The following is a 14,787-nucleotide window of genomic DNA, read 5'->3' on the forward strand; positions in this document are numbered from 1 at the left end:
TGTCAGGCAGGCTAGAGAACCTTCAGAAGAGTTTGTAGGTTGAAACACTCCTATCACGCCCAGGAATTAATATTATTAACTGGAGCTCTAAGTTAACTCCTTCTCCGAAAGAGGTGGTGGGGGACAGCCCCCCGTAAAGTCAGAGGTGTAGGGGAGAGCGCAAAGTAGTAAAGTAGGCAGGCTCTGGTTATGGGGGTAGATGCTTGAGGATTTCCAGGAGGACTCCTGAGGCTCGATCCTGCCTTTGCGAATGTCGAGCCTCCTTCCTCATGACCTTTGCCATGGGCGGAGTGCCTCACGCCGGCCCCCAACAGTGGTAGAGGTTTTAAATAGTTCCTTGTTACATAAATAAAATCTTTTATAACTTTATTTTCAAGCTGAGGATAGATTATCAACCATCAGATCCAAAATAGGGTTGAACAGTTCAACCTTGAAAAGATCACGTATGCTTTTGGACCTCGGGAGTTGCTAGAACCAAGAAACAGAAGACCTACTAATATAACACTTGACATTTTTCCAGTGAATTTCATCTATCTTAACCATGCAGTGAAGTCCAAGGTCCCTGTGATGCACACCTTGTAATATCTAACACCAAACAGAACTGCTTCTCATTTTTCTGAAAGGGCTATCATCAGCAAGTTTAGATAAAATGCCCATCTTGGATCATCCACCAAGGACAGGAAGTTTGGCTTATTTAAGAACCTGGTATCTTTTTCTATAGCTAGGTACATCAAATGAAGTAATTTCAAGTTTAAGAGAGAAATGCTATGCAAAACATATAAGCTTACATTGAGAAAGATGTCCTTACATAGCATAACACAGAATTATATGCCAGCCATGCACTTATTTCCTTCGTTCTAATCTCCATTGTTTTCTAAACATTGTTGGTTGTGTAAGTGTGCTGGGGCTGTGATAACAAAATACCACAACTGGGTGGCTTAAACGGCAGACATGTATTTTCTTATAGCTCTGGTGGCTGGGCTTCCAAGATCAAAGTGTAGGCAGGTTTGGATTCTCCTGAAGTCTCTTTCCTTGGCTTGCAGATGGCTGCCTTCTTCCTATGTCCTCCAATGGCTGTCCCTCTGTCTTTCTTGTCTGTCCTATATTTCCTATAGGAACACCAGTCATATTGTATTAGGGCCAATACTTATGAGTTGATTTAAATGTAGCTTCTTCTTTAATGGTACTATCTTCAAAAATAATCACTTTACAAGGTACTAGGGTTCAACCCTATTTTGAATTTGACAGTTGATAATCTATCCTCAGCTTGAAAATAAAGTTATAAAAGATTCATTTTATGAATTTTGGATGAAAACAGTTAAGACCATAATATTGGTCAATGAAATTCAAAATACAAGTATAAAATTATTAAGGCTAATTTGAAGCTGTATCAATTACTACACCTTCATCATTAAACAATTTTTTAAACAATGTATTCTTGACTCCTTGATTAAAATTCTCATATTTGAATACTGTGCAATAGAACTTGGAAATAGTATCCTTGTAATATCTGCTTAAACTCTTAATTTTCCACAATCAACTTCAATTATATTTCTTTTGTTTTTTCAATATTCTTTTTTGCATTTTTGAGAATGGCAGCTTATCTTGTGTTGCCTATATTTGTAATTTTCTTGAAGAGATCACTAGTCTCTCCCATTCTGTTGTTTTCCTCTATTTCTTTGCATTGATCCCTGAGGAAGGCTTTCTTATCTCTCCTTGCTATTCTCTGGAACTCTGCATTCAAATGGGTATATCTTTCCTTCTCTCCTTTGCCTGTAGCTTCTCTTCCTGTCTCAGCTATTTGTAAGGCCTCCTCAGACAACCATTTTGCCTTTTTGCATTTCTTTTTCTTGGGGGTGATCTTGATCACTGCTTCCTGTACAATGTCACAAACTTCCCTCCATAGTTCTTCAGGCACTCTGTCTATCAGCTCTAATCCCTTGAATCTATTTGTCACTTCCACTGTATAATCGTAAGGGATTTGATTTAGGTCATACCTGAATGGTCTAGTGGTTTTCCCTACTTTCTTCAATTTAAGTCTGAATTTGCCAATGAGGAGTTCATAATCTGAGCCATAGTCAGTTCCTAGTCTTGTTTTCATTCCAATTCCAAAGAAGGGCAATGCCAAATAATTTTCAAACTACCTCACAATTGCATTCATCTCATGTGCTAGCAAAGCAATGCTCAAAATTCTCCAAGCCAGGCTTCAACATACATGAACCAAGAATGTCCAGATGTTCGAGCTGAATTTAGAAAAGGCAGAGGAAAATTGCTAACATCTGTTGGATCATCACGAAAGCAAGAGAGTTCCAGAGAAACATTTACTTCTGCTTTTTTGACTAACCAAGCCTTTGAGTGTGTGGATTACCACTAACTGTGGAAATTCTTCAAGAGATGGGAATATCAGACCACCTGCCCTGCCTCCTGGGAAATCTGTATACAGGTCAAGAAGCAGCAGTTAGAACTGGACATGGAACAAAAACTGGTTCCAAATCGGGAAAGGAGTACATCAAGGCTGTATATTGTCACCCTGCTTATTTAACTTATATGCAGAGTACATTGTGAGAAATGCTGGGTTGGATGAAGCACAAGCTGGAATCAAGATTGCCGGGAGAAATATCAATCACCTCAGATATGCAGATGACACCACCCTTATGACAGAAAGTGAAGAGGAACTAAAAAGCCTCTTGATGACAGTAAAAGAGGAGAGTGAAAAAGTTGGCTTAAAGCTCAGCATTCAAAAAACTGAGATCATGGCATCTGATCCCATCACTTCATGGCAAATAGATGGGAAACAGTGGAAACAGTGACAGACTTTATTTTTGGGGCTCCAAAATCACTGCAGATGGTGAGAGCAGCCATGAAATTAAAAGACGTTTTCTCCTTGGAAGAAGGTATGACCAACCTAGACAGCATATTAAATAGCAGAGACATTACTTTGCCAACAAAGATCCATTCCATCAAAGCTATGGTTATTCCTGTAGTCATGTATGGATGTGAGAGTTGTACTATAAAGAAAGCTGAGTGCTGAAGAATTGATATTTTTGAACTCTGGTGTTGGAGCAGACTCTTGAGAGTCCCTGGAACTGAAAGGAGATCCAACCAGTCTATCCTAATGGAGATCAGTCCTGAATATTCATTGGAAGGACTGATGCTGAAGCTGAAACTCCAATACTTTGGCTACCTGATGCAAAGAGCTGACTCATTTGAAAAGACCCTTATGCTGGGAAAGATTGAAGATGGGAGGATAAGGGGACAACAGAGGATGAGATAGTTGTGTGGCATTGCTGACTTATAGACATGAGTTTGAGTAAGCATCAGGATTTGGTGATGGACAGGGAAGCCTGGTGTACTATAGTCCATGTGGTTGTAAAGAGTTGTACACAACCGAGTGACTGAACTGAACTGGTATTCATAATATCTTTGATGCTATATAAATAAGCAACTTACTTTCAGTGGGCTATCCTTGCCACATGATATCATAGAACATCCAAGAAGCAGTTGATTTTATTTATAAACTATTAGATTCCTTGTAATTAATACAGATACAGTGTAATACAATTGAATCCAATATAGTAATAGTTCCTTTTAACTTTCATTTATATAAAGAAGCATGTATATTTGGTTATATTCATCATCTTTGAAACTACTGTGCTCTATTCACAGATATCATGTGTTTCTAAAGTTCAATAATATTTAATTCAGTTTTTTTACAGTATTCAGTTCAGTTAGGTTCACTCGCTCAGTCATGTCCGACTCTCTGCGACCCCATGACCCAGCACGCCAGGTCTCCCTGTCCATCACCAACTCCCGGAGTTCATCCAAACCCATGTCCATCGAGTTGGTGATGCCATCCAAGCATCTCATCCTCTGTTGTCCCCTTCTCCTCCTGCCCCCAATCCCTCCCAGCATCAGGGTCTTTTCCAGTGAGTCAATTCTCAAATCAATGGATAAGGAAGTTGTTTCTTAACCTGGTCTCTACCAACGATATACAAATACACAGATCAGGAGTGTAGTCCTCCTTCAAGAGTTTCTACCTCTGCGCATCACTGATTTCCCTCAAGATTTCTCAATATATCCTTGTAGTTTACTATACTATTTGCCCTCTTGAAAAAAAAAAAAAGAAAAGTAACATGATCTAGCTCTGATATTTAAGACATAAAATTCAATAATTAATTTTTAACTTAGTTGATATTTATTTCTACTGTTAATCCCTCCTACTCCAAAGCAAATGATTGGGAAACAGTAACTGGATTCCTCCCTTCCAAGAATACACATTTCAGAGTTGGCACTGTTTAAAAAAATTGTTTGAGAAATAATTCATTAAATGTGTTAGAAGACTATTACTCAGATTGGTATGATAAATATCTAAAGGTTTAATTCACACTCTTCTATACATTTGAAAAACCTCTTTGTGAATTTTTAATGAGTTAAAATTTTTATAATTGTTGAAATTTTTTGTGCTAATAAAGTTAATGCTTGAAAGATAAGCAAATAATTTCTGGGGTTCAGTTAAAGCATTTCTTTGCAAAGCTTGAGTTCTTTTTTACTTCATGACATCTAAATGTGGGTATTTGCCTCCGTTTCTCAGTGTTTTAGTTTCTAACTATTGATTTTGGTTTTTCTTCAGGATGTTTTGAATAATTTGGGCTCTTGTGAACTGGATGAAGATGATCTAATGCTTGATTTGGAATTTTTAGAGGAACAGAATCTTCATCCTTCAGGTAAGTATTGAGGAAATGCACAATTTCTTAAAACTCAGGTCTTAGGTATTTAGCTTGCATTTGATCAGCTAAATATTGTTTTAGGGTACATTCAGTCTTTTCAGGGAGAAGGCAATGGCACTCCATTCCAGTCCTCTTGCCTGGAAAATCCCATGGGCGGAGGAGCCTGGTAGGCTGCAGTCCATGGGGTCGCCAAGAGTCGGGCACGACTGAGCGAATTCACTTTCACTTTTCACTTTCATACATTGGAGAAGGAAATGGCAACCCACTCCAGTGTTCTTGCCTGGAGAATCCCAGGGACTGGGGAGCCTGGTGGGCTGCAGTCTATGGGGTCGCACAGAGTCGGACACGACTGAAGCAGGTTAGCAGCAGCAGCAGTCTTTTCAGTCCCCGTTTGTATATTCCATGTGCAGGATGAATGGTAGGTAACCTGGATACATTATTCTCCTGATCTTGTAATCTATTCTAAGTTTTGCTGGAAGATAATTATTAAATAAGAAAAAAATATAAAACAAAGCTTCTTCCTTGGGGAAAATTCTGATGAAACACTTAATGAAAAAGCTAATATCTTATTTTTTTTAAGAGAGGGAACAATAATATAATCCTATCTTTCACTTATTTGATATCAGCAAATGAAACTTTTGTGGATTTAAGTTTACTCTTTCAAATCTTAGCCATCTCAGTAATAACTGTGCTAGTTAATGCAGTAAGATTGACCTTAAAATTAGTAAATACCACTAGAAACCAAAAGCACACACTCAAAAACACATATTCACACAGAGATATAGTGTGAAATAAACACATTCTTGCTAAATAAATTAAGAAGGGAGCCCATTATATATGTTTATATTTATATTTGTATTAAGGTGTTAAGTGTAATATTTTCAATAACAAAATTACTACTTTGGAAGTAGGATATATTGATTAATTGTTCAGTCAAATTTTGATATTTGACTACCGTGGCAAGGTTTTACTTTTTTTTAATGCTAAAAATACTTTGAATATAGTCATTTTCAAGTGAAAGCAGTAGTGACATTAAAGTAGAATTTCAAAATATTGAGTCCTACTGCATACATTTGAGAAAATCCACCTCTTGGAATTTATTGTCCATGTTTTTAACTTTTATGAATCAGACATAATCTCTAAGGTTGTTTACAGGTATAAACAACCTTACTTTACCCCTGGTGGCTCAGATGGTAAAGCGTCTGTGTACAATGTGGGAGACCTGGGTTCGATCCCTGGGTTGGGAAGTTCCCTGGAGAAGGAAATGGCAACCCACTCCAGTACTCTTGCCTAGAAAATCCCATGGACAGAGGAGCCTGGTGTCCATGGGGTCGCAAAGAGTCGGACACAACTGAGCGACTTCACTCACTCACTCACTCACAGGTATAATATTTTATCATGAATTTTTGTTCATGCAGTATGTTATATATAATAACAGTTGTCAAAACAATGTTTTAATTTACTTTTAATTTTTAATATTTTTAATTTAATTTTTAATTGGAAGAGCATTCTTTACAATGTTGTGATGGTTTCTGCCATGCAACAATGCTAATCAGCCATAATTAGACATATATTACCTCCCTCTTGAGCCTTCCCCTCTAATCATCACAGAGTGCCAGACTGTCTCACTGTGTTATGTAACAACTTCTCACCAGTTATTTAACATATGATAATGTACGTACTCCTTGGAAGGAAAGTTGTGACCAATCTAGACAGCATATTAAAAAGCAGAGACATTACTTTGCCAACAAAGGTCCATCTAGTCAAGGCTATGCTTTCTCCAGTAGTCATGTATGTTTGTGAGAGTTGGACTATAAAGAAAGCTGAGAGCAGAATTGATGCTTTTGAACTGTGGTGTTGGAGAAGACTCTTGAGAGTCCCTTGGACTGCAAGAAGGTCCATCCAGTCCATCCTAAAGGAGATCAGTCTTGAGTGTTCATTGGAAGGACTGATGTTGAAGCTGAAACTCCAATACTTTGGCCACCTGATGTGAAGAGCTGACTTATTTGAAAAGACCCTGATGCTGGGAAAGATTGGGGGCAGGAGGAGAAGGGGACGACAGAGGATGAGATGGCTGGATGGCATCACCGACTTGATGGACATGAGTTTGGGTAAACTCCAGGATTTGGTGATGGACGGGAAGGCCTGGCATACTGTGGTCCATAGGGTCGCAAAGAGTCAGACACGACTGAGTGACTGAACTGAACTGAACTGAATGTGTATATGTCTATGATACTTCCTCCATTCATCCCACCCTCTCCTTCCTTGCTGTGCCCATAAGTGTGTTCTCTTTATCTGTGTCTCCATTCCTTTCCTGCAAATAGGTTCATCAATACCATTTTTCTAGATTCTGTATATATGTATTAGTATACAATATTTTTTTAATCATTCTGACTTACTTCATTCTGTATAACAGACTCTAGGTTCATCAACCTCACTAGAACTGACTCAAATTTGCTCTTTATATGGTTGAGTAATATTCCATTTGTGGTATATAAGCTTCTTAATCCATTTCTCTGTGATGGACATCTAGGTTGCTTCCATGTCCTAGCTATTGTAAATAGTGCTGCTGTGAACATTGGTGTTCATGTGCCTCTTTCAGTTATGGTTTTCTCAGGGTATATGGCCAGTAGTGGAATTGCTGGGTCAGATGGCAGATGGTAGTTTTATTTCTTCTTTTTAAAGGAATTTCCATACTGTTCTCCATAATGGCTGTATCAATTTATTTACATTCTCCTCAACAGTGCAAGAGGGATCCCTTTTCTCCAAATCCTCTCTGGCATTTACTCTTTGTAGATTTTTTGATGATGGCCATCCTTAGTGATGTGTGAAATGCTACCTCGTTGTAGTTTTAATTTTCATTTCTCTAATGATTGAGCATTTTTACATGTGTTTATTAGCCATTGTATGTCTTTTTTGGAGAAATAGCTGTTTAGGTTTTCTGCCCATTTTTATTGGGCTGTTTGTCTGATATTGAGCTATATGAGCTGTTTATATACGTTGGATATTAATCCTTTGTCAGTTGTTTCATTGGCAATTATTTTCTTCTATTCTGTGGGCTGTCTCTTAATCTTACCTTTGCTGTGCCCAAGGTTTTAAGTTTCATTAAGTCCTATTTGTATATTTTTGTTTTTATTACCATTACTCGAGGAGGTGGGTCAAAGAGGATCTTGCTGTGATTTATGTCAAAGAGTGTACTGCCTGTGTTTTCCTCTAAGAGCTTTATAGTTTCTGGCCTTACATTTAAGTCTCTAATCCATTTTGAGTTTGGTTTTGTGTATGATGTTAGGATTTTAGGCTAATATCAAAAAGAAGCTAATTTTTTTTTAACTTAAATGCCAATAAATTTAGGATAACCATTTCTTGAGACATTATTCCTGGATTTGATTTGACAGATATTTTAAAAATGTATGTATTTTTTTACTTTTATGCAAATACCTTATATAATTTTGCTATTCATATGTATTTATTTTAAAGAATTACACATGGTGCCAGTGTACACTTTTTTGTCAACACCTGCCAGAACTAAACACACATTTACCTTTAGATCAACTGTCGAACATCTAGAAATTTAATTGTAAAACACTGGAAGTTTACAAAATAATATATGCAAATAACTACTCATTGCAAAATATTGGGAACACCTCAGAACAAAATAATATATGCAAATAACTACTCATTGCAAAATATTGGGAACACCTCAGAAAATTATCAAATGATAGGACATTTGTTGAACCTACAGTGGTACACTGAGCAGTCATTAAAGGGAATCATTATGGTGTCTATATATGCCATAACATGAATGTAAAAATATATTATTAGTGGCAGACTTTTCAGTGATTGATTCAATAGAAAGTACCCAAGGTCATTAACCTCTACCTTTAGTTCAAGTGTAACAAGTCCACATTTTTTTAAATTTTATTTTAATTTTATTTTTTAATTTTAAAATATTGTATTGGTTTTGCCATATATCGAAATGAATCCGCCACAGGTATATATGTGTTCCCCATACCATCCCTCTGGGTCGTCCCAGTGCACCAGCCCCAAGCATCCAGTATCGTGCATCGAACTGGAATGGCGACTCGTTTCATATATGATATTATACATGTTTCAATGCCATTCTCCCAAATCATCCCACCCTCTCCCTCTCCCACAGAGTGCAAAAGACTGTTCTATACATCAGTGTCTCTTTTGCTGTCTCGTATACAGGGTTATTGTTACCATCTTTCTAAATTGCATATATATGCATTAGTATAGTGTATTGGTGTTTTTCTTTCTGGCTTACTTCACTGTGTATAAGAGGCTCCAGTTTCATCCACCTCATTAGAATGGATTCAAATGTATTCTTTTTAATGGCTGAGTAATACTCCATTGTGTATATGTACCACAGCTTTCTTATCCATTCATCTGCTGATGGACATCTAGGTTGCTTCCATGTCCTGGCTATTATAAACAGTGCTGCGATGGACATTGGGGTACACGTGTCTCCTTCAATTCTGGTTTCCTCAGTGTGTATGCCCAGCAGTGGGATTGCTGGATCATAAGGCAGTTCTATTTCCAGTTTTTTAAGGAATCTCCACACTGTTCTCCATAGTGGCTGTACTAGTTTGCATTCCCACCAACAGTGTAAGAGGGTTCTCTTTTCTCCACACCCTCTCCAGAAAACTGGTCAACCACTTGTAAAAGAATGAAACTAGAACACTTTCTAACACTGTACACAAAAATAAACTCAAAATGGATTAAAGATCTAAACGTAAGACCAGAAACTATAAAACTCTTAGAGGAGAATATAGGTAAAACACTCTCTGACATACATCACAGCAGGATCCTCTATGACCCACCTCCCAGAATATTGGAAATAAAAGCAAAAATAAACAAATGGGACCTAATTAAACAAGTCCACATTTTGTCTCTCCTTATGAAATGACTAGAGAACTACACAGCAATACCAGTCCTGCCCACAAGTACTTAAATCTGTTTAAGTCTCCTAATTAAACCATAATTTTACAGGAAGTATTGGGATGAGGGGAGAGTGAATGTAAAATGTTATGATGGGATTGCCATAACTAAATATAGAATATGGGGACACATGGTCCCCATGTGTAAATATAGAATTCTACAGGACACATGGTCTGGATTTTTCAACAAGTAAATGACATGATAAAAAGAAGGGTATTATAGATTAAAAGTGGCAAATGCAATGTGACACCTTTTTTGCAAAACATAAAACACTGTAAAATATATATTTCTGAGTTTATCAGAGAAGTTTGAATAGGGAGGGAATAATTATTACAGAATTGTTTTTATTTTTGGGGTGCTGAGTATTTTTCTTTGATTTTGTTTTTGAGGAAAACTCAAAACATGTGGTTGAAATGATATGGTATCTGAGATTTGCTTTACTAACAAATATGGAGGAGGGAATAGATGGAAAAGTGTTAGTGAATTATTGAAAATTATCAAAGCTTTGGGTGAAAGTTTCATTGACTAATTGTAATGTTTTCTGTATTTTTGTGTTTTTAAAGATTTTTCACAATAAAAGTAAAACCAAGTTGAATAAACTGAATATTAGGCAACATAGCAATCTGAGCTGTGTTTGTTAGGCAACCATGATAAAGAGCAAAGGGTGCCTTAAACATATGGAAAACTTAGCTTAATTTATTTGCTTGGGGACAAAAATGAACATTTATAAATTTTATCTTTTTTAAAATAATGAGTGCAGGGTATTTCATTAGTTTATTATAAAAATGATGAAACAAATATGATGACTCTCCTGAATCTGCTTTAAGGTGTAGATAACTTTGTTGAGGCCAGAACAAGAGTACTTTATAAATCAGCAGAGTTAACCAAATTCTTCAGAAGATAAATAATGTTTACTTTGTGTATCAGAAGAACAGTTTTAATAAGTGAGATAGTCCTTAAAATGACTTGGGTTTTTTTTTAATATTACTCAACACAATACCTTTTGAAAACCTATATTATTCACATGCCACATTATGGGGTTTGAAAAAAGACACAAATATTTGTTTGTGTACTCTAGCTCATAAAGAATTTTTGGTTGAATTGGTTTTATATAATTTGTTTTCTTTTTAAAGCAACATAATTAAAGATCTCGGAATATAAGAAGCTCATTATTGATATTTGATAATGATAAAATGCAAAAAGTCTGAAAATTAAAATAATAATACCATTAAATTCTACTACTTACATTACTGAAAAACATTAGAGGTTTTAAATAAACTTTATGAGAACAAAGCATTCATTTTTGACTATAGGATTTTATTAAAAGTTTATAGCAATTTCTAGTAAAGCATATTGTAATGGTCAAGGAAAATTTTGTCAAAAACCAGAGAACTACTTTTGTTTTTAAAGTATTAAGTCAGATATTTTGAATAATTTCATATATGGCATGTGTAAAATTTATTCAGTTTAACATACAATTAATGATGGCTAAATTTGCAAAAACTAGATAAATCATCATATGTTAAAAGTGTAAAAGTTCAGTTGTCTTTTTTACTACAGTAAGCACAAGCTGGAATTAAGATTGCAGGGAGAAATATCAATAACCTCAGATACGCAGATGACATCACCCTTATGGCAGAAAGTGAAGAGGAACAAAAGGCTCTTGATGAAAGTGAAAGAGCAGAGTGTAAAGGTTGGCTTAAAGCTCAACATTCAGAAAACGAAGATCATGGCATCTGATCCCATCCCCTCATGGGAAATAGATGGGGAAACAGTGGAAACAGTGTCAGACTTTATTTTTTTGGGCTCCAAAGTCACTGCAGATGGTGATTGCAGCCATGAAATTAAAAGATGCTTACTCCTTGGAAGGAAAGTTATGACCAAACTAGATAGCATATTCAAAAGCAGAGACATTACTTTTCCAACAGAGGTCCATCTAGTCAAGGCTATGGTTTTTCCTGTGGTCATGTATGGATGTGAGAGTTGGACTGTGAAGAAAGCTGAGCACCAAAGAATTGATGGTTTTGAACTGTGGTGTTGGAGAAGACTGTTGAGAGTCCCTTGGACTGCAAGGAGATCCAACCAGTCCATTCTGAAGGAGATCAGCCCTGGGTATTCTTTGGAAGGAATGATGCTAAAGTGGAAACTCCAGTACTTTGGCCACCTCATGCGACGAGTTGACTCATTGGAAAAGACTCTGATGCTGGGAGGGATTGGGGGCAGGAGGCGAAGGGGACGACAGAGGATGAGATGGCTAGATGGCATCACTGACTCGATGGACGTAAGTTTGAGTGAACTCCGGGAGATGGTGATTGACAGGGAGGCCTGGCATGCTGCGATTCCTGGGGTCGCAAAGAGTCGGACATGACTGAGTGACTGAACAGAAATGAATTAGCAGATAATAGTTGTACAATGAGTAGCTATTAAAATAATTATATTTAAAACATAGACATCTTTGGACATACGTATATTAAATAAAATGGATATAAAATTAAAAACAAATTAGTAAAGTTCATTTTTTTTTACAGAAAATCAAACATGTTTAATAAAGAGATTTATTTTAATGAACAGAGTTTGAACATATATAATTTAAAAACTTTCTTACATTTTTCAATATATATATATTTAACACTGTTTCCTACTAAGTAACATGCAAAGAGACATTCTAAAGGCCAATAAAATTTATAATAAATGTACATATTATAATATTCATTGAATATTATTATTGGTAGATATACTACTTACAGTATAAGCAGTATATTTAAAGTATGTTAGCCAACCAAGTGAAATATCAGAATAGCAAAAAACAAAGGAGAAAATGACAATTTGAATCATATGATTCCAAATTTATGTCATATAAATGCTCATATATGTATATATTTGAAATTGTATTTATATTTCATCAGATTATTGCATTTTGTGCTTATGACTTATGCTTGGTAAGATGGCTATTATTGTAGTCATAATAATTATTGTGAAAGAGGAGAGTGAAAAAGCTGGCATAAAACTCAGTGTTCAAAAAACTAGGGTCATGGCATCTGTTTTCATCATTTCATGCCAAATAGATGGGGAAAAAGTGGAAAAAGGGACAGATTTTATTTTCTTCGTCTCCAAAATCTCTGTGGATGGTGACTGCAGCCATAAAATGAAAAAACGCTTGCTTCTTGGAAGAAAAGCTCTGACAAACCTAGACACTGTATTCAAAAACAGAGACATCACTTTGCTGACAAAGGTCCATATAGTCAAAGCTATGGTTTTCCAGTAGTCATGTACAGATGTGAAGGTTGGACCATTAAAAAGCTGAGCACCGAAGAACTGATGCTTTTAAACTGTGATGCTGGAGAAGAATCCCCGGAACAGCAAGGGGTCAATCCTACAGGAAACCAACCCTGAATATTCATTGGAAGGACTGATGCTGAAGCTGAAGCTCCAATACTCTGGCCACCTGATGTGAAGAACTGACTCATTGAAAAGGACCCTGATGATGAGAAAGGTTGAGGGCAAGAGAAGAGGGGACCACAGAGGATGAGATGGTTGGATGGTGTCACTGAGTCACTGGGTATGAGTCTGAGCAAACTCCGAAATATACTGAAGGACAGAGAAGCTTGGTGTGCTGCAGTCTATAGGGTCCAAAAAGATGGACACGAATTAGTGACAAAACAATATTAATTATGGGCATCTTTTAATGTGCTTTTTAATTTCATTATTATCTGCATTTTAATATAAAAATTAATGAAAAAAAGTTTGCAATGTTTCAAGTTTGTTTTTCAGCAGAGCAGTGAACAGCTTGAATAAAGTTCCACAAATCCTTTGAATAAATAAATATATCTATGGAGTCATAAATTAACATACCTTCATCTTAAAAAAGAGGTAGTATAATAAATAATAGTACAAATAAAATGTCTGTTTTAAAGAGCAATAAGTGGGAATTAACATTTTACTGTTAATAAAAGCAGGAAATAGCAATTTCAGTGGCAGAAAAGTATATGAATACAAAATTAGTTCCCAAAAGGAGACTTGCCTTAAGAAGAAAAAAAAATAAAAGCAACCCTTCTGTATAATTTACTGTCATCTTGGCATTATCTAATATTATCTTTGTAAATTCTAATACAAAAGCTAAGATTTTAGATTAAAAAGCCTATGAATATGCCTTCCAGATGTCTTTGTTATGTTTTATTTGAATTAATGTTTAAATTAGTTTTCTGGGAATTTTTTATGTTCAATTATTATGTACCATGTATAAATTTAAGATTATCAATATGTTTAATACCAGACATTACATTCCCCCTGTGGTAAAATATCTAATCTGCCTCCTGAGAAATCTGTATGCAGGTCAAGAAGCAAAAGTTAGAACTGGACATGGACAACAAACTGGTTCAAAATTGGGAAAGTAGTACCCCAAAATTATATATTGTCACCCTGCTTATTTAACTTCTATTCAGAGTACATCATGTGAACTGCCAGGCTGGATGAATCACAAGTTGGAATCACTAATTCTGGGAGAAAATCAGCAACCTCAGATACGCAGATAATACCACTCTAATGGCAACATGAAGAGGAACTAAAGATTCTCTTGATGAAGGTGAAAGAGGAGGGTAAAAGCTGGCTTAAAACTCAGCATTGAGAAAACTAAGATCATGGCATCTGGTGCCATCACTTCATGGCAAATAGATGGGGAAACAATAACCACAGTGGCAGGTTTAATTTTCTTGGATTCCAAAATCACTATGGACAGTGATTGTAGCTATGAAATTAAAAGACACTTGCTCCTTGAAAGAAAAGCTATGACAGACCTAGACAGTGTATTCACAAGCAGAGACATCACTTTGCTGACAAAGGTGCATATGTTCAAAGCTATTGTTTTTCCAGTGGTCCTCTATGGATGTGAGAGTTGGACCATAAAGAAGGCTGAACGCTGAAGAAGATGTTTTTGAACTGAGGTGCTGGAGAGACTCTTGAGAGTCCCTTGGACTGCAAGGAGATCAAACCAGTCAGTCCTAAAGGAAATCAATCCTTAATATTCATTGGAAGGATTGATGCTGAAGCTGAAGCTCCAATACTTTGGCCACCTGATGTGAAGAACTGACTCATTGGAAAAGAC

At 36.2% G+C, this 14,787-nt stretch overlaps 1 protein-coding gene across 2 annotated transcripts in view; it reads left to right on the top strand.

Moving 5' to 3' along the window:
- Positions 1–14,787, top strand: part of CCSER1 (coiled-coil serine rich protein 1) — a 1,463,256-nt gene that overhangs the window by 276,493 nt on the left and 1,171,976 nt on the right. For both annotated transcript variants that reach the window (XM_055587653.1, XM_055587652.1), the window contains exon 4: positions 4,631–4,724. In XM_055587653.1, the coding sequence (XP_055443628.1) occupies positions 4,631–4,724 (94 nt within the window). The remainder of the gene's footprint in view (positions 1–4,630; positions 4,725–14,787) is intronic.

Source organism: Bubalus kerabau, chromosome 7 (genome assembly GCF_029407905.1).
Source record: "Bubalus kerabau isolate K-KA32 ecotype Philippines breed swamp buffalo chromosome 7, PCC_UOA_SB_1v2, whole genome shotgun sequence".
Classification (NCBI taxonomy): domain Eukaryota; kingdom Metazoa; phylum Chordata; class Mammalia; order Artiodactyla; family Bovidae; genus Bubalus; species Bubalus kerabau.